The sequence below is a fragment of the Centrocercus urophasianus genome, unplaced genomic scaffold (assembly GCF_019232065.1).
Source record: "Centrocercus urophasianus isolate 14NV4802_14NV808 unplaced genomic scaffold, USGS_Curo_1.0 seq_39, whole genome shotgun sequence".
Taxonomy (NCBI): Eukaryota; Metazoa; Chordata; class Aves; order Galliformes; family Phasianidae; genus Centrocercus; species Centrocercus urophasianus.
This window is the reverse complement of record NW_024884966.1, coordinates 4500129-4518185: the sequence shown is the minus strand read 5'-3', so window position 1 is coordinate 4518185 and position 18057 is coordinate 4500129. Positions and strand designations below refer to the sequence as shown.

At 39.5% G+C, this 18057-nt stretch overlaps 1 protein-coding gene across 2 annotated transcripts in view; it reads right to left on the bottom strand.

The window, feature by feature from the left end:
- The window catches only part of KIF13B (kinesin family member 13B), a 120592-nt gene that overhangs the window by 36397 nt on the left and 66138 nt on the right, over positions 1-18057 (bottom strand). For both annotated transcript variants that reach the window (XM_042832727.1, XM_042832728.1), the window contains exons 13-27: positions 17773-17907; positions 15852-15982; positions 14601-14687; positions 13594-13784; positions 12375-12585; positions 11136-11298; positions 10038-10184; positions 9409-9558; positions 8620-8748; positions 7141-7311; positions 5878-6035; positions 4393-4525; positions 3409-3555; positions 1877-1906; positions 128-227 (exon numbers count right to left, since the gene is read on the bottom strand). In XM_042832727.1, coding sequence (XP_042688661.1) covers positions 128-227; positions 1877-1906; positions 3409-3555; positions 4393-4525; positions 5878-6035; positions 7141-7311; positions 8620-8748; positions 9409-9558; positions 10038-10184; positions 11136-11298; positions 12375-12585; positions 13594-13784; positions 14601-14687; positions 15852-15982; positions 17773-17907 — 2083 coding nt within the window. The remainder of the gene's footprint in view (positions 1-127; positions 228-1876; positions 1907-3408; positions 3556-4392; positions 4526-5877; positions 6036-7140; positions 7312-8619; positions 8749-9408; positions 9559-10037; positions 10185-11135; positions 11299-12374; positions 12586-13593; positions 13785-14600; positions 14688-15851; positions 15983-17772; positions 17908-18057) is intronic.

The following is an 18057-nucleotide window of genomic DNA, read 5'->3' as shown; positions in this document are numbered from 1 at the left end:
ACCCTTGGGGTCCCTTCCAACTGAAGCCATTCTACAATTCCATGATTCTATGATTTTACAATACATTGAAAGTGCCTGTGCGTATCTCAGCCTCCCACTGTTGTTATCTCAAGTGTGTTTTGCTTACCAGACTTCCCAACAAGTTTCTGCAATTGCTGATCAAGGTATTCCTGACGCTTTGTTAAGGCACACAGCCACTTCCGACGGAGCCTCTCCAAATCCCTATCCTGTACAGAGGAAAGAAGTCATACTAATTATTGACTCAGAAAAGCCAATATTTCCTATTTGTGGCTCAAATGTTTCCTCAACCCTATTGCTCACTTGTACACAAGAAGCAGATAAGAAAGAGAGAGCAAACCTCTACTGAATCACTTCACTCTTCTCTTCTCTCTTCTTTTTTAGAGAACAGCTTAAAGAGCAGTGCAGAATAGCTGAGGCTGGAAGGGAGGCTGCCTAGTCCAGCCCTGCTCTGGGCTCAGAGCAGGTTCAGTTTGCAGCAGCCTGCTTGGGATTGGGTCCAATTGGGACCCAAGCATCTCCAAGAATGGAATCTCCAGAACATCTCTGGGTAACCTGCTACAGTGTTTGACTACCACTATGGTAAAAAAGCTTTCTTAGCATTTTAGCTTGCCAGCTTAAGGCACGGCTTTTTCTCCAGCTGTTATTTTGTGCTACCCAGTGCTCAGCTGAACACACTTCACTTTATCCACCTTCTTTGCTCAAACCTCATCTAAAACTTGGCAGCCATGACTTTGTAGCAGAGCTGGAAACTCCAGCTCATGCTCATGGCTCACTACTTATGCTCAGTACTTAGCAGCCTTACATTAGGAATCCATTCCTAACCCATATCATGCCATTATCCCTAGCCATGGCATTTGCACCTGAGCCTTTTAAAATATTTTTGAGTGCTCAGGTCGTTCAAAAAATATCCATGTATCTGCAAGAACACCCAGTTCGTTTGTCTCTGATACAGAAATCTCAGAAATGATGTGTGACACTCTACATGCAGTATACTGGGTGCCACACAGATGAGCTATCCACTCTGGGATGCCTTTAGGAAAGGTTCTTTTTAAGGCAGTAACAGTTCACTTTCATTCCAAAACAAGCTACAACAAATAGTTTGTCAAGAAAAATGAGTGGATGTAAGATTATAAACTATTTATTACTCACCTGCAGACCCCTGCAAGTATGCAGCAATCTGTCAGGGAGCATTAAGCCTAAATATCTCTTTGCTCACATTACACTAAGTTGAGATCTACAATGATGATGAAGTGTTTTTGCTTAAGTTATTCAGAAAAAGGTGAAACAAACATCACAGATGTTGTACTTCATCAGTTCTCCTGTAAGGCTCATGTTACAGTGACATTACATACATTTAAGAAAAAATCAAACCATTACCATGCAAATTTCAGTATTTATTTCACTGCCATCTTAGGGTTCTAGGAACAGAACCCCTCTTGCACATCCAGGGCTTGATTACTCAGTAGTTTATTCCAGGTCTCACACATACATCCATAATGTGAAGCAGTATGAAGTATTTTGATTACCTTTTCAGCACTACTCTGCTTACTTTTGTCTACATTAAGAACATTTCAACCTATCCATAATTTGTCAAAATACAGACACCTTCCTTTACTCAAAACAGAAAATGAAAAGCAACTGGACCATGCTTTTGAAATACAGATCAAGATATCTTATTCTTTTGTTTCTATCTCTCTAATCCACCGTATGGCTTTGTAGCATAACAACCTATGCAAGTCTCAGTTTTTGCTATCTACAGAGGAAAAGCTTTTGATGCAGAAAAGATAAAATACTGATCTTCCTTTACTATGTTTTAATCTGAAAATATCCAAGATTGTAATATGAGAAATTTTACCTGGTAACTGTCCATTTCATCATCTTCTTCCTAAGTCAAAACATGCAAAACCACATCAATAATGCTTTTTGACAGCAGGAAACACATTTAATGCAAAGGGTACTGCTACCTTAAGCAATATTAGCAATCATCTGTACAAGTCTGAGTTTAGCAGTGACCACAGAATGCAACAGTGACATCCCAAAGATTTGCTGCTATCAGCAGCTCATGTCCCAACACAAAAAAATAAATGTACATTTCACAGGAACACAGCTAAAAATTGTTCATATATGGAAGAAAGAGGAATACTTCAGTAGCCCTAAGAAAGATGTAAGAGTTAAAGCAGAACAACTTGAAACCTATTGATCCTGGATAGCAAAGAAAAACCTGCTTGTTTTTTTTTCTACCTGCAAGACTTAAGTATGAATTTTACAACATCTGACATAAAGGATTCAAGGCAACTTTGCTGTAGCATATAGAGGAAAAAAAATGTAAGCGTTTAAGCCAATTGCTGAGGAGGTGGAATAACTCTGCCACACCAACAGCCACAAGGTAGACTTCACATGTTTTGATTGCCATTATTTTCTGATGGGAGACAGTACCTTTTGTTCTTGACGTGCATCACAAGCAGACCTGCTTGCACCGAGAGCAGGCACAACTGCCACTGCTGCACAGGGAAAGGAACAGCAGCAACGTCTCCAATCCTAAGTGATTACTTATCTATTTAACTAATAACAAGTCACTGGAGCCTACTTTGTATCTTAGTAATGAAAGCAAAAATCTAGCTAAGCTAAAATTAAAAAGCCATATAGAAGAGGCATTTTCTTAGTTCAAACTCTTTAGAAAATCTTTCACATTCCACAGATACTGATTTACTTGAGATACAGAAATGCTAATGAGGGGACTAAAAATCCAGATGTTCAAGTCAGAAAGCTATTGTAAGCAGCAGAACTAATATAACAAGGCTTTCAATAGCTCTTTCCCATGTGGGTTACCAGCATCAGAGGCAGTTCAGGCTCTTCTTCAAGGGGAGCTGAAGTCCTTCCTCTTGAAAGAACTATTCTGGCTTTGCCAGTTCTGTCTGATATGGCATACTGTCATACCTAATACCTGAAGTAAAATCTACTGGACAAACTCCGAAAGAATTTTAGAAGGTTTGTCTTTTTCTTTCCTGTCCTGAATAACGTGCTATTCACTACAGTGTTTCCTATCCTTAAAAGCAGCACAATCCAGAACACAGCCAGAAGGTCGCATTCCAAATAACACTTTTGTCACAGAAAATGATTTTTGTTTAAGACTTTCTCAAAGACGTGCACTTAGACCATCCTGCCTAACTCCCAGTATCGCCTATCAAAAGCATTCTGACAGTTCTTGTTGTTGCTTTACACACATACAAATATAACTAGTAGGTTAAATAACAGCCTCCCTATCCCTGCTGCAAATCAACTAAAACTTGAAAGCAATGCACAGCTGTAACAAATTTGGGGCATAACCTTAAGCTTTTACATGTCTTGAAAATATGAGTAGCTTATAAGACATATTCAGACTCTTACCTGATAAATTTCAGGTACTTTTTGTGACTTAACGTGTTTTATTTGAACACAACCAATTCCAACAGATAGTATTGACTCCTCCATCAGTGGCAAGGTCCCAGATTCCTGCACAGATCTCACTTCAACCTGAATTCTTCGAGATTGCCCCTGTCCAAGAGAATAATGTGAAATGCTTGTTAACAACAACAGAACATAAAATGTTCAAAGAGAGACCTCTACCGGCAGTCATTTGCAAGCAGCATTTTATATTATGCTCTTCTGAGTACTGTAATCTCAGTGACCTGCTGTACAGGAGATACCCTTTCTGTTGCAAGCATTTATGTTTGCAGTATTCAGGTATTCATGGGGAAAAAAATCAGCATTCAACAACTCAGTTTACTTGTCTGGAAAATCCTTCAGAACATGTAGCTATTGGATTTTTAATACTTCTGAAGGCAGAAAGTTGGATCTCTTACCCATAAGATTGTTAGAAAACAGCCCTACTTGGTGAGCTATTGAAGTTTAAGTGACCTTTTCCTGACTCTGGTCTCCTTGACTTCAAAATTCTTGCCTACCTGCTGATGCTATCAATACTTTTCCTCAATAAAATCCATAGGAAAAATCAAATCAGTTGGGGAGCTCAGAGGTACAGCTTGTATCTAACTTTCACTAATTCCTGGTGTTACTTTGGCAATAGCTTGTCACCTAAAAATGTTAAGTAATGCACGTACAACTCAAAAGAAAGTGAATAGTTGGCTGAAAGCATCAATTAAGGGGGAAGTCTGGCCTTCAAAAAATCTCAGATGAGCCTCTGATCAGCTTTAAGTATGAACTTACACTTTCTAAGTTTCACCAAACACAAAAGGACTCCACGTACACAAGATCATACTCAATGCCTAGGCTTGAGAGCAACTTGGACACCATCCCTCTGTCCACACAAAACAGAGCCCTCTCAGCTTCCCACCATCTCTATTCACTGCTGAAATCCTGCATGTGCCACCTTACCTGTCTGAGCTGAAAGATGCCTCCAGTGCAAACGTCCTTGGCAGGAGTCACCTCAACTGGGCAGTATTCCCCATTCTCATTCAGCTCTAGAATTTGAACCCAGAGCTCTACTTTTCGGGTTACTTCACTCCACCTGCAAAATACATCAAATGCCGTTTCTTTCTTTCTTTCTTTTTCTGCCAAAAGAAAAAGAGAAGGAAAGAAAAAGAGAGAAGGAAGAAAAAAAAAACAACTATTGGCCCTGACCACAGACTGAAGAAGTGAAAGAACATTCCCATAGATGCTGCTTGTTACCACACAGGATTATTAGCTATGCTAATAAATTTAAAAAACAATACATTTTACTGACAGCCCTTCTAGTCAACCATCAGAAATAAGCCTTTTCTTCACTACACTATGAAAACCAATTCTACTAGATGCTAATATTTAAGCTCTAGTCTCAACTACCAGATCTACAGAGATTCAGTGTTGCTGACAGCTATCAAGTCCATAGAGAAAACAGCCAAACGAAAATGACATTGTCTCACAAGCTTTCCAAAATGAAGGCATCTTCCTGAACTACATCATACCACTGCCTTCTGTCAAACTCTTCCAAGAGCTTAAATACTTACTGTCAGTTTTTAGTAACTCAAAATTAAGAAGGAAGGAGGTTCTGCTCAGCTACTGAATGTAACTACTTCGTAACACACAGCTTCTCTTTGCCACATTTTCCTGACTTCTCTTTTAAATTTTCCTATATTTCCCCTAATACTCAACATGTTCACCAAATTCTTAGGCTGGAAATAAATAAAAAGAGAAATAACTGCCACTAAATTAAGTTCCAGAGCTGTATTCCAGTAGGAGGAGCAAAACAACTTACATTTAAGAAAATGCTACCAAGCCGAGTTTGGCGATAAGAATTGGTTGCCAATAAAGAAATACACAACCTTTCAGTTTGAATTACTGTTTTATTGCAATATTTACCCTAACTGAAGTAATTAGTTATACAGCTCTTTCAATGGAAGCATTACAGTGGTAACATTTCATGTCCAAGAACAAACAGGAGTCTGACCTTGAATAAATACATCACTGTACAGTCAGAACAATCATCTTGCTGTTCTAGACTTGATAGCTCTTTCTGGCTCAGATCCTCATAACAATATAACAAAAATTAATCAGCTTACTATTTTCTGCTCCTTTCTAAAAGACTACTAATGCACATGGCTTTTTTTAAATAAAAGGGGCTTCCAAGTCCTTCGAGTTTGACCACTTTTAATTTCAAACAGAGATGAGCATTTCTCCTGTTTCAATTTTTAAAACCTACTGACACATCACATGATGTTCTCCCAATAGTCTATTTCTAATAGCCTAACAGATGAAGTCTCAAACACATTTTTTTTTTCAGTTGAAAATTTGACTACTTATCTCAAATCTGCCCCAAAATTAAGCCCTTCAGACAGTGACTTTCCAGGTTTTTAAAACAGAAAACCTGCTTTCTGTATTTACCTGTCTCGAAGGCTCCGTGTTTTGGCCTGAATGATTCCCAAATCCCACAGGGTTGGATTTTTGCGGTCACCACTCTGCTTGTGCCCATATACTTCAATTGCCAGAGCACCATCATAGAGATGTTCCATGAAGTCTTCAGAAATATTTACAGAAAACTCCTGCAAGTGACAACAGGTTAATGACTGTGACCACACAATGCTGACTTAGGCTTAGAGACTCACTGTCTTGACTTTAATGTAAGGATGTAGTAAAGTTCCCATTTCCCAAGACACAATGTGGAGGAAAGGAAGAACTGTCATTTTGATTTGTGAAATCAGGAGACAAGGTAACAATGTAAGACATGCTTAAAGGTAAAATTCCAGAACAAGCTGTAAGATGACCACATCCTGTTCCAAGTCCTGACCCAACCTCTAAAAAATATCTTATGTTCTAGAACTTAGAATCAAACTCCAAACTCATCAGAGGGTACAATATCTACTTTACAAATGAATAGAGTTCATTGCTCAGTGTAATAACAAATGAGAGGAAGAACACAAAGAGAACTCAGGTGATCATCTGGGATTAATCTAAGTTGACTTCTGACATCTCAGAAAGCACTGCAAAAGGCTGCCCAGGGAGGTGGTTGAGTCACCATGCCTGGCTGTGTTTAAAAACCATTTGGGTGTGGTGCTCAGGGCCATGATTTAGTGGAGGGTTGCTAGAGTTAGGGTAGGATGGTCAGGTTGCAGTTGGACTTGATGATCTTGAAGGTCTTTTCCAACATGAGCTATTCTATGATTCTGAGATCTCTATTGCAGACGCCTCCACTTAACTAGTGGCTCTGAAGTGAAAAGAAGGAAGCAGCCTGTTCTAAGATCTATCTAACTTCAACACCTACTTAGAGATGAAAGGCAGCAAGTCCCAGTATTGCCCATGTCTCTTCACTGATGTCAATGGAAAGTAACGAGGTCAGATGCAGACATGTTCTTAGAAGGGTGTCACACTTCCACTCATACTCAGCTGCATTTTCACTCCAGGTAAACTAATAAGTCTCTGCCAAACTGACTGCCTTCCTTCATTAATCTACTTCATCACCTTCAGTGACTTTTGTACAAATGAATTGTGTACTACAAGGAAAGTTCTTACTAAAAATGGCATTAGGGTATCAGCCTCACGAAGAATAATAATGAGAGCAAACGTGCAACCAACAGTGTTATGCAAGCATAAGCCTGGTTTTCCTGCCAACAGTTCCAGTAATAAAATGGAAAAAATATATATATTTACGTTGCAATGATCGAAGACAACCATGCAGCGTGGCTCCTTGCTGATGGGAGATAAGGAAGGATCCACCTCAGGTGCAACATTAACTGGCTCCAGCTGATCCCAGAATGTGTATTTGCAGAACACAAAGTTGGAGAGGTGCTGTGGCAAACCTGTTGCCTGAAGTATTTTAATCTAGAGAAGAGATGAGAAACAAAGGAAAAGATCTTATCCATCAGGATTAAATTCTCTTCATAGAATTTGGAAGTTCATTTGGTAGAACAATTTTCTTTTGTTCCCCTGCAAGGGATAACTAAGAAGGTTTATTGGGAATAAAAAAAAGCTTACTAACGATGTACCTCTGCACTGATACCCACTGCAGGCTGTATTTTGAGTGCATCAGCTGAAAATGGCCACTAGATGTCAGCAATCACGTATTTTTGGGAATAAAAACTAGCACGGTGAATTTTAGAAACAGGCCAAATTATTTAAGTTACTTTTAATGGAGAGATGCAGCAACAGTTACAATTTAAGAACACAAGACAAATTGTATATTTCTACCAAAATGAGCTCCATCATTCTGCCAGTCCCTTCTTTAAAGATATTTTTGTCCTTATGTTGGGAGTAATATTAAAACAGCCCTGACAACACGAAAGTAAGGCATGTTCCCCCACCCACTTCCTTCTTTAATGAACAAATAAAACTACAATTTTTGGATACATCCATTCTAAACAAAACCATCACATCAACCACATTTCATGTAATTTACCTCTATTTAATTTCTATTTACCTCTTTGTCATATTAAGGTCAAATGAGTCAGATTCCCTCCAGTGCTTTTTGCCTCCCTTATTTACTTCTATCTGAAGCTTGGCCTAAGTTGCATTTTCCTATCACAGAGAATTCCCAGTAGACCCTCCTTGCTCACTTGCTTTTTATTATTAATAAACAAAACACATCTGTATATATTTCACAAAAGATTAAATATTTAAGCGAGTGAAGAAAGGAGAGAATGATTCACAGAACAAAGGAAGCTTATCAGATTCTTTGACTGCTTTTGAACTAGATATTACAGCTCCAGTCCCTGCCACAAATCTTCCATGTTTTCTAAGAATACAATAAAACTGCCTGGGATAAGATTGTATGCACTTGTATATAAATACAGTTTAATGAATACCTTGCAGACTTCAAAGAATCATGGAGACTGAAGGCAACAAAGACCATGAAAACAAATACAGCCGAAGACTGAACTCTGTACATACCACACAGCTAAATGGCTGTCACTTTTCTTTTCATCCTGAAACATCAACACCGTTCCGTACTATTTATCAACAAGTTTAGAGTCAGAACTTTCTCTGTGTAGCTGAATACTGGAAATGAACATTACACGCAAGGTTTCACAGAGATATCTAATGTCCAGAAGCCAGTGCACCTGAGGCTTTGTTATTTTAAGATGGGATGAAAAGAGAGGTTACTCACGAGGTTGGGGTATATCTGGAACTCACCCTGCAGACAAGTTTTCTCTCCTGAGTGTCATTTTCATTGGAATAATCAGGACTATCCTCACCACCAACCAACCTGTCATCTATCTCTCCACTCACTCGAACAACTTCAACATGGAGACGGCCAGATACCTGATGAAAAAGGAGTACAAATGATACGTATGCCAGAGAGCAGTGACAAATCCATCCCTTTTCAGATAACTATGACTGACGTCCCCAGCCTGCCAGCAGACATTTTCTTCCTTTCTGTTGTCTTGCAATGCTCGTTTGTAGCACCAGAGAAAGAAAGCTTGGAGTAAAGACTGCTGCTGTAAAGGAGTTTCCGTTTTTACAAACCATCAGGCACTAGAGGGACTTTGGGAACAGTATGCTGCAATCTCACTCACCATCCCATCAGTCTCTGGAGAGTTTGCAAAGTGCATATGCAAGGCACAGAGTGCACACAGAATGTTTGCTCTAGCTGTCTTTGAAGATTTTCTATTGTGTTATATTTAACAGCCTTTTATGAACAACAGTCAATGAAATGCAATAGACCTATAGCTTATACTGGTTCTAATATGTATTTTGGGCTGCTTCATTTTGGAGGGTACAAACAAAGCTTTTGTCTTTCACAGTCAGTGTGCTTGGATCTGAAGCCTCAACAACTCGAGTATGGGACTTGCACAATCCCAAATTGTTAGCAGAGATCTTGTGCACAAGAAACTGGAAAATATCTACCATATAGTGGTATTAACATCCACAGACTGTGAATAAGCAGTTGAGTAAGGATAGATAATGGAAAAAATGACCAACCTCTCCCTTCTGATTGATGATTGGCACAGCGTACTGCAGCTTCACGTCATAGAACAGGCACTCAAGAAAGACATTGGCTACTCCAATAAGGCTGTGGTTCTCCTGCTCATCATAGAACGGATCAGCTCGCCTGAAGTAAGCTCTCATCACCTTTAACCAAATGCACAAAAACGTAAGAAAAACAAACTTCTCACAACAGTTTTCCAAGTGTTACAAAACTAGCCTAACAGGAAAAGGGGATGCAAGCAAGAGGCCAGATCAGGACACAAGAAGAATGGAAACACGATTTTAACTTTGCACAGAGTATTAAGGCCTGTCCTCAACAAGTTCTCCAACACTGTCTGATTCAGAGAAGTCAGCCTGAGCCCCAGCTCTGATAATGTTTCCTTACTGCACTGAGCTATGCATGCAAACAAGCATCAAAGTGATGCGATAAGGGCTGATGAAATGCTGAAGATTGCTTCAGTAATAGCAAAACAAAGGCTAAGAGAAACTGTTACCTCTGCCTTTTCCCTCCCTCTCTCCACACCATTCCTCCAGAACCAGAAGATTTTCTTACATCTACTTAACCAAAAAAATGAATAGGAGAAGAATTCTAGTGGTACAGCACTGGTGTAGTTTTTACTTACAGGGTTGTCTTCCTCACAGTCTTTCCACTCCTGGTAAAGATCCCTCATGTCTACTAATCGATTCTCCAGCTTTTCCAGTGACCAAATCTGTTTGCCTTTCCCTTTCCTTCTCACCTGAATAGCAGGCTCACTGAGAATTGCACCTCTCTGAGAAACAATTAAAGAGAGATTAATGCAGATCCTATGTCACAGCAATGAAAAATAGTTTACAAATGACAGAAAAACTGAGAACACCTCTGCAAAGTTTGGACTGTTCTTTTTAATACAGCTTGATGATTTGAGTTCAAGCACGACAGCCTGAATCTGGCTGTCACAGTACATTCACCTTCAGTCTAACTGCCATATCTCATCCCAGCCACAGGCAGTAGTTTCAGTGGATGGTCACCTTAGATAAGTGTTACAAATAGGAATATTCAGGCATTTCACAAATATCCCCAAGTTACAGCAGCCTGAAGTTCTAGTTAAGGCAAATTTCAACTCCTGAAAACACCTTATGGAGGGGGAATGCATCAGAAGGCTTTGCTAATGTCCTGTTTCTGGACATGCCAGAAGACTGCAAGAAAAACCAGCAAACAAGAGAAATTTCTAAAGCAACTCAGAACAATTCTGATCTTGGGTTAAAATACAGCTACTGCACTGATGATGATGCCTTTATTATCACTAAAATTTTGAGCTGGCCTCAAGAGTAGAAAGGATAAGACAGCTTAGGTAGCCAGCCTGCAACAGAGAACTCTGGGTTTGGTTCCCTCCTTTCAAAATGTTTAAGACATCTGGAAGGAATCATCCAAATCCTCTCAGCTCCAGCTCCTCCCTGTACAACAGGGATGTCAGCAATTTCTCACCTCAGCACCACGATGCAAAGGCAAATGCCTATAACGTGACAGCAAACACATTTGGTGGATGGATTCTACATAGATTTTATCACCATGATGGATTTTATCACCTAACCTGCATGGACTTTGTCACTCTTAAACAGAAGGAAATGTGAACTTCAACATCAATGCAAACTATCTAGATCATTAGTTAGAATAAGATGAATACGAATTCCAAGGAGCAAACTACATGAACAATGTTTTAGTTCCATTATGGCTACATTACCTTACTGTTGGCATTAAGGCTTGAAGCAGGGATCTGGAGGGTGACTTTATACTCTGTCCTCTTGTCCAATTCTTCTCCAATAAAATTGGCTTCTCTCACATACAAATTGGCTTTAACAATTTGCTCTCGCAGCTTTCTCAGGCTGTGGGTCAACATTTCTTCTCTAGAAGGCAATTTGTTGCAGGGAAAGACAGAAGAAAATGGCATTTAGATATTGAAACTGACTGCAAAGCACAGGATCACTTGGCAGGGAAAAAGTCAATACTCAGCCTTTTAACACAAGAATTAGGCAAATTAAATGGCATTTCTTCTTGGAAAAAAAAAAAAAGTCATCCGTATGAATTTAGTAGTGTGGACATCAGCATACTGCCAGCTTTGGAGACTTCCCCAATTATCTGCTGAATAGTCAGTACTTACATGGCTTATTCCAGAGTTTTTCCAGCACAGATGTGAATGTTCCATTTTACAGAGGGAGATTTGTTCAGACATCATGACCCACTTGCTCACTGGCCTCCCTGGCAAATGTATCAGAGCACCAACTACGTAGTGTAGGAATCCAGCACCACAAAATATTCTAGACAGACAGCTAAGACCTCGTTGGACTGCCTCAGGTGCTTCGCATTTCAAAAGATGCTCCTTAAATCAGATCTGTGTTTCCTCATTACATCTTTTACCATGCTTATTGTTTTAGGGAAAGATTCATTTTCTTCCTGCAGCTGCACCATTTGTCAGTAATGCTGGCAAAGATCACAGAGAGGAAGAAGATAATGCACTCAGTGCAACTGTCTATGAAGAGGTAGAGGCCTGTGGCTCCTCTGTGATTGTTACACAGCTCTTGCAATCCTCTGGATCTAAATTCTTTGTATCACCCTTCTACTCCCTTTTCTTTCTGCAACCTTCTGGCTGCCAGAACCTGCCCAGGTCAGACAGTTGGATACAAGCTAGGAGGAAGAACAACCTTCCAGCAGCTGTCACGAATTTACAAAAGAAGAGACTCATATTTAATGCTGGTACAGTTTCTCCTTAACAACAAAGCAGACATTCTTACTTTAAAATCTTTCTAGCATTACTGATCTGATTGTGCTTCAACTAATATTTTCACTCTGTCCCCCCCAGTCATCTGCAGGAGTCTTCTCAGAAAGCCGACAGAGGTGTGCAACACAATTTAAACCTGGCAAAATTCACTGGCACCAAGGAACTTGAAATGAACAATCCTGCCAGTCAGATTTTATTACCCACCTCTCCTCTGCCCATTGCCGTAAACGCTGTTGAGCACTGGGAGAATGAAAGGAGAACCTGTCCATGCTGCGGAAGTGCTGCTTCTCTGGTGACAGTCGCCTTCGTAACTGTTCCAGCTCATGCTCATACATAAGTCTCTGCCGTTCAAGTGCTGATCTCTTCTCCTCTTCGTGCTGCTGCTCCAGGCTTTGCAAGATGGACTGCATAGGATCTAAGTAGACGTTGAAAAATAAAGAAGCTAGAACTTTTGGGGTCGAATATCTAGTAAGCATATACTATATATCGAATATCTAGTAAGCATAAGAAATTAAACTGAGGGAGTCAAGTAATGACTACGTGGTAGAGTGGGGACTTGGAAATACGAGCTCTGTCCCAGGTTCTGCACAGATGTTCTGCACTGCCTTGGGCAAGGCACAAATTACCATGCCTTCATACTTTGCTTCATATATACAGACCTACAGATATCCATGCCAGGGGCTGCAGTGGCCACTGAGATCAAATGTGAAGAATGCTTACTAGACAGTAAACATAGTACTGTATCGCATAAAAGGAGGAAGAGATTGCATTTGTTTGTGAGGCATATTTAAAAAATGCTGCTGAACTGTGGAGCAAAAAAAAGACAAACAGAAGAGTGGGTGAATGATTTAAGAGAGGTTGGAAAAGATCAGTCTTAAAAAAAACTACTTCTGTCCCAAAAATAATGCCAATCTAGGGCAGCTATGTAAGACCACAAGAACTAAAGAACATAATTGCAGAGACAGAAATCACTACAGTTAATGCCAGAGTGAGACATAACACACGAAAAATAAACAGCAAAGCAAAAACATTCTGATTTGAGGCTGCAGTTCCACCAGCATTCCAGTTTCAGCTTTTTCCTCAACAAGAGCTGCCAAACAAAATATTTTGTGGTGGTGTTTTTCCCCTCCAGGGCAAAAATGGCTGCAATGAGTCATTCACAAGAAAAGTTTTCCAGTAGGATGCTACAAGGGAAAAAGCTGGTGCTAAACATTGCTTGAAAATATAACCTCATATTCACAGGCTTGAGTCCGAAGGGACCCCAAAGATCATCTAATTCCAACCTCCTTGCAACAGGCAGGGTTGCCAACCACTCAATCAGGCACCAGATGAGGTTGCTCAGGGCCCCATCCAAGATGAAACACCTCCAGGAACGGGGCATCCATCCCTGTGCATATTTCTAATAACTTCTGTTGCTTCTTACCATTACTACCAAGGGCCTTCATAGTAACTTCCATCTGGGCATATTCATAGCTGAAGTTAATCTCACTGGACACTTCACTGGAATTGTCTCCATCTACATCCAGCTGCTCAACACTATTACTGCACTTCATAGAGTTGTCTCGCTCCTCATCCTCATGATCCGGTTTCTTTTTCTTCTTTGGCAAATTCAGCCTGTAGAAATAGGGAGAAAATCTTAAACTAACACATGGTCATCTTTGAGACAAAAGGTTGCTTAAAAAACACATTTAAATTAAGCAGGTTACCCAAATCAGTAGATTTTCCCCTTTTGCAATCTGTTGATCTTGTCTGTTGATTAGAAGCATGATTTTCCTCAGAGTAAATAAGGGACTTCAAGGAAAAGTAATTGACATTATGCTCTGATAGTGCAGAGCACCTGAAACCACTGATCACACAGCTTCTATAACTACTGTTTTTCCCACACCAAAATAATTTACAGGAAACAAAGAACAGAGATAAATGTTCTTAAATATATATTACTCTTATTATATTCTTGAGTATTACAAAATATAAAATATGAAAAACAAATAAAAATATATAAAAATATAAATATAAAAAACAAATATATAAATAAAATAGAGGCAAGTATAAAAGAAAACAATTATGTTTCAGATTGTCATTTAAATGTCCTGATTTTTAAGGTAATTCAGACCAGCCACAGAGGGTCTCACACATACAGTCCTACACAGAAAACTTCTGCCAGCGTTCCTGTCTGACACAGGAAGGTCTGAGGTATGGCTAGAGCTGGAATTCCAGGGAACAGAGAACACAGTGACCTTGTAAGACTGATATCACTGTATAACACAGGTCTGAAATTGATGCAAAATCCAAAGGGCAAACTATTCAAATCAAACATTGGGTGTGATACCTTCCTCTGTAGCCTGCATGCTCCATTCATATTTTTACTTATACCGTGAAGTGAAAAAGTAAGCTGGTTCAAACTTGCAATTAATTTAATTTCCTTCCTACCTGAAAAAGTGGTTGTTTCCCCATAGTATTCTGTCTCCATGATGCAGCTGGATAGGACCAGTAACAGCAGAACCATTCACAAAAGTCCTGTGAAAAGATGAAAGGCTAAAGTAAAACCATGATAAAACCACAATAGGAAGTATTTTCTCATTCTGGTACTGCTTGCTTTAATGTAGCTTGTTAAAGCAGGAAAACAGGTTTGTGGATTACAACCTACTACAATCCTATGGCAGGGACACCCCCAACCAGCCTAGGTTGCCCAAAGCCCTGTCCAGCCTGGCCTTGGGCACTGCCAGGGATGGGGCACCCACAGATTCTCTGGACAGCCTCTGCCAGGGCCTCAACACCTTCACTGTGAAGAATTTCTTTCTTGTATCTAAAGAAACTTCACTCATCTGCCCTGTGTCTTCTTTTGATTGTTTAAGCTCTGCAGAATTCATTACTTTTGGATAGATACTACATCTATGTCCGGAGATATTGCCTTAAAGATGAGAAAGCAGGAAACAAATGTCACTGGAAATTAATACTTCTCTCACTGCTTTGAAATACAGACATATCTTTGAATAAGCCTTAGGAGAACTATGGTACGTAAACAGTTCAAAGACAATAAGCAAATTAGAGAAACTGCCTCTATTTCAGAGCCAGATTAAGCCCCAACATAGGATCTCTCAAAATAGGATAACAAATTTGAAGGGAATCTCAGGATGTCACCTCGTGCCATCTCACAGCAGGATCAAATATGAACCAGGATAGAAGTGAAATTCTTGAATTTTGTGACTCTTGCAATAAATTACTGGAGGTGCTGACACTGCATGTCATTTTGTGATCAGTTTGAATATACCACCTGCTTTTCAAGTACTGCTACTTAATCAAATAAAGCAACAAATGCTTCAGCTGCTCTTTGCATACCAACAGATTTCCTAGAAAATTAATTCAAATTTTGATAGAGTTAAATGTACACAGCTGCAAATCAGTGTGTATCTACTTGCTGAAAGCATAAGCAATTCAAACATCCTCTCTTTGAAAACTTAAATTATAAATGCCATCAGTGAAAGAAATCTCCTCAGAATGAAATATGTGAGCTGACAGAAGAGTAGATAACAATTCAAACAAAACCTCAAGCAAAATACAAGAGACTTTCTTACTTCCTACCCATTGGAAGAGTGTGGTTTTTCAGTTATCTTTTTGCCCATTGATCATCAAGTACTAGATAAAACCACAATTGTTACACAGCTAGATCTGTGCCTTTACCTGGTGTTTTTTTGAGGTGTTAACATAACCTGTCCTTCTGGGGTGATGTCTATAATGCAGTGTTCAGGAAGAATTCCCATTCCACATAGCTGGATATCTTGAGAGTTGTCTGATCCTATTAACGTGTGCTCCTAGGAAAATTAATTCAGATGTTAGCAATGGGTTGCAAAGTTTCATCAGTGCTACACTAACGTAGTGTACAGCCATTTTCCTTCTGGCTATAACTTCAAAATTAACTTCCAAAATCTGAAAGCTGCTCAATACTTCCTGCAAAGGGAAAAAGGGGAATGAAGCATTGCACACAAATCCTCACTATTTTTTACAGCAACAAGAAGGGAGCACACAGGAAATTTCACAGCTAACAGTTACATCCAAATATGAAGAAGTTTCTATAATTAAACCGTAGAATTCAGTGCCTCAGGATGCTGTGGAAGCCAAAAGAATAAAGGAGTTCAAAGAGGAATTAAGGCAGGTTCACAGTGGTTAGACCCAGGGCTATTACACAGGTTCCATTTAGATCATCCTCTGGCTTAGTCAATCCCTGAAGTATCTAGGGACAAGGAACTTGGCCAATGAAGAAGCACTCTGCATGTGCTCCAGTTCATCTATTTCTTTTTGAGGCATCTCTAGGCATCTGTAAGCAACTGCTGAGGAGTAGACACAATAGATAAGTGAGGTGAAGCTCTTCTTTGGAGCTTTTATAAGAAAGAACACATCAAAGAGAACGTCAGTAAGATGCCTAAGAAGTCTTCAGTGAGTTCTTGTTATGTGTTCCCAACAAACACCACAGAGGTTGGCTCTGCTTCAATAATGGTCAGTGCTGAGGCTGATTTAGCAGCCTGAGTCACACTCTGGATACCTACAGGCAAAGCACCTTCAGTTTTTCTCCCAAAATCTCAGCTCAGCTGTTTTGTCTTTTTTTTCTTTTTTTAAAGCAAAGAACACAACGGAAAAGTTTTCCTTTGCTCTCACTGAGACACCACAGAGCAACAATAAGATGACTGATAGAAAAGAGGATCACAGACAGCCTGAAACAAAACCACCTTCCAGCCCCATTGCTAATGTGTGGCTGCTTTGAGAGTTACACACACCACTTCAAAGAGAATGATTTAATGTGAAGCTTAAACTGCCAGAGTTTTTGTGCTGTCAGATTATTAGAATTTGTATTCTAATTGTGACTTTAAAAGAGCTGCCTCTCATTTCACCTCCTGCCTCCAGATCACATCTACGTGGTTAGTTCAAGTAGAACAAACTGCCCAGTTGTCATAGGGCAGAGTCCAAAAGCCACATCATACATTTCCTGTTTGACATCAGTAACAGGCACTGCACATCAGTGTAGAGAAGTGCATAGGCAGAACAGAACCTGATTTTCACTCCTGGTGAGCTGCGTGAAAAGGAATAAAAATACATCTGATAAGCTGAAATCAGAACTCAGAATTTTGATTACACATGGGGTAGCAAGCTGATTACTGATACGGTCAATCCTTATACAAATCATTTCTCTGGGTAAAATTGTGTGATGTTTGAAAAATGCAAGATAATTTATAAAAGAGAACACCTCAAAATTTCTTTAAATATGTAAATCTTCCCAGAGTTGGACTGAATGATCTGCATGAGTACCTTCCAACTCGGGATATTCTATGACTCTACAAATACATATATATAAATATATACATATATATATATGAATTCTGTGATTTTGTGATATAAATACATGTATACATATATATAAATCCCAAACTCTCCTCTGTGACAGAGAACTACATTTGAAGTAAAAAGGTCACATTCATACTAAATGAAGCAGTGAATAGCAAGGATTTACTTCAGATATGCATTGTAATACTACTTGTCTATCTGTGTCAATGGCATTAGAGTCCTTCTTCTGTTAGAAAAAAAATAATACATCAATATTTATTTTTACCTTTAAATAATATACCAGGAGTTCATTGAGAGCTGGGTCTGCGTTCAAATTCACCAGGAAGCACTTATTATCCCCAACTTTTATTCCAGAAGACTGAAGCGATATGCCAAGGCTTTCCAACTGTTTCTGACGTTCCTGTAAGAGAGTTGCCATAAAAAAAAAACAGGCTGGTTGATGTCCAGTCCCTAGGAAACACATTCCTACCTGCCAAAACTGACAGGGCAAAACGAAGGGCGGCTCCTCCTGAAAAAGGCAGCTCTTTCTTCTGCGATAGATGAGACGCAA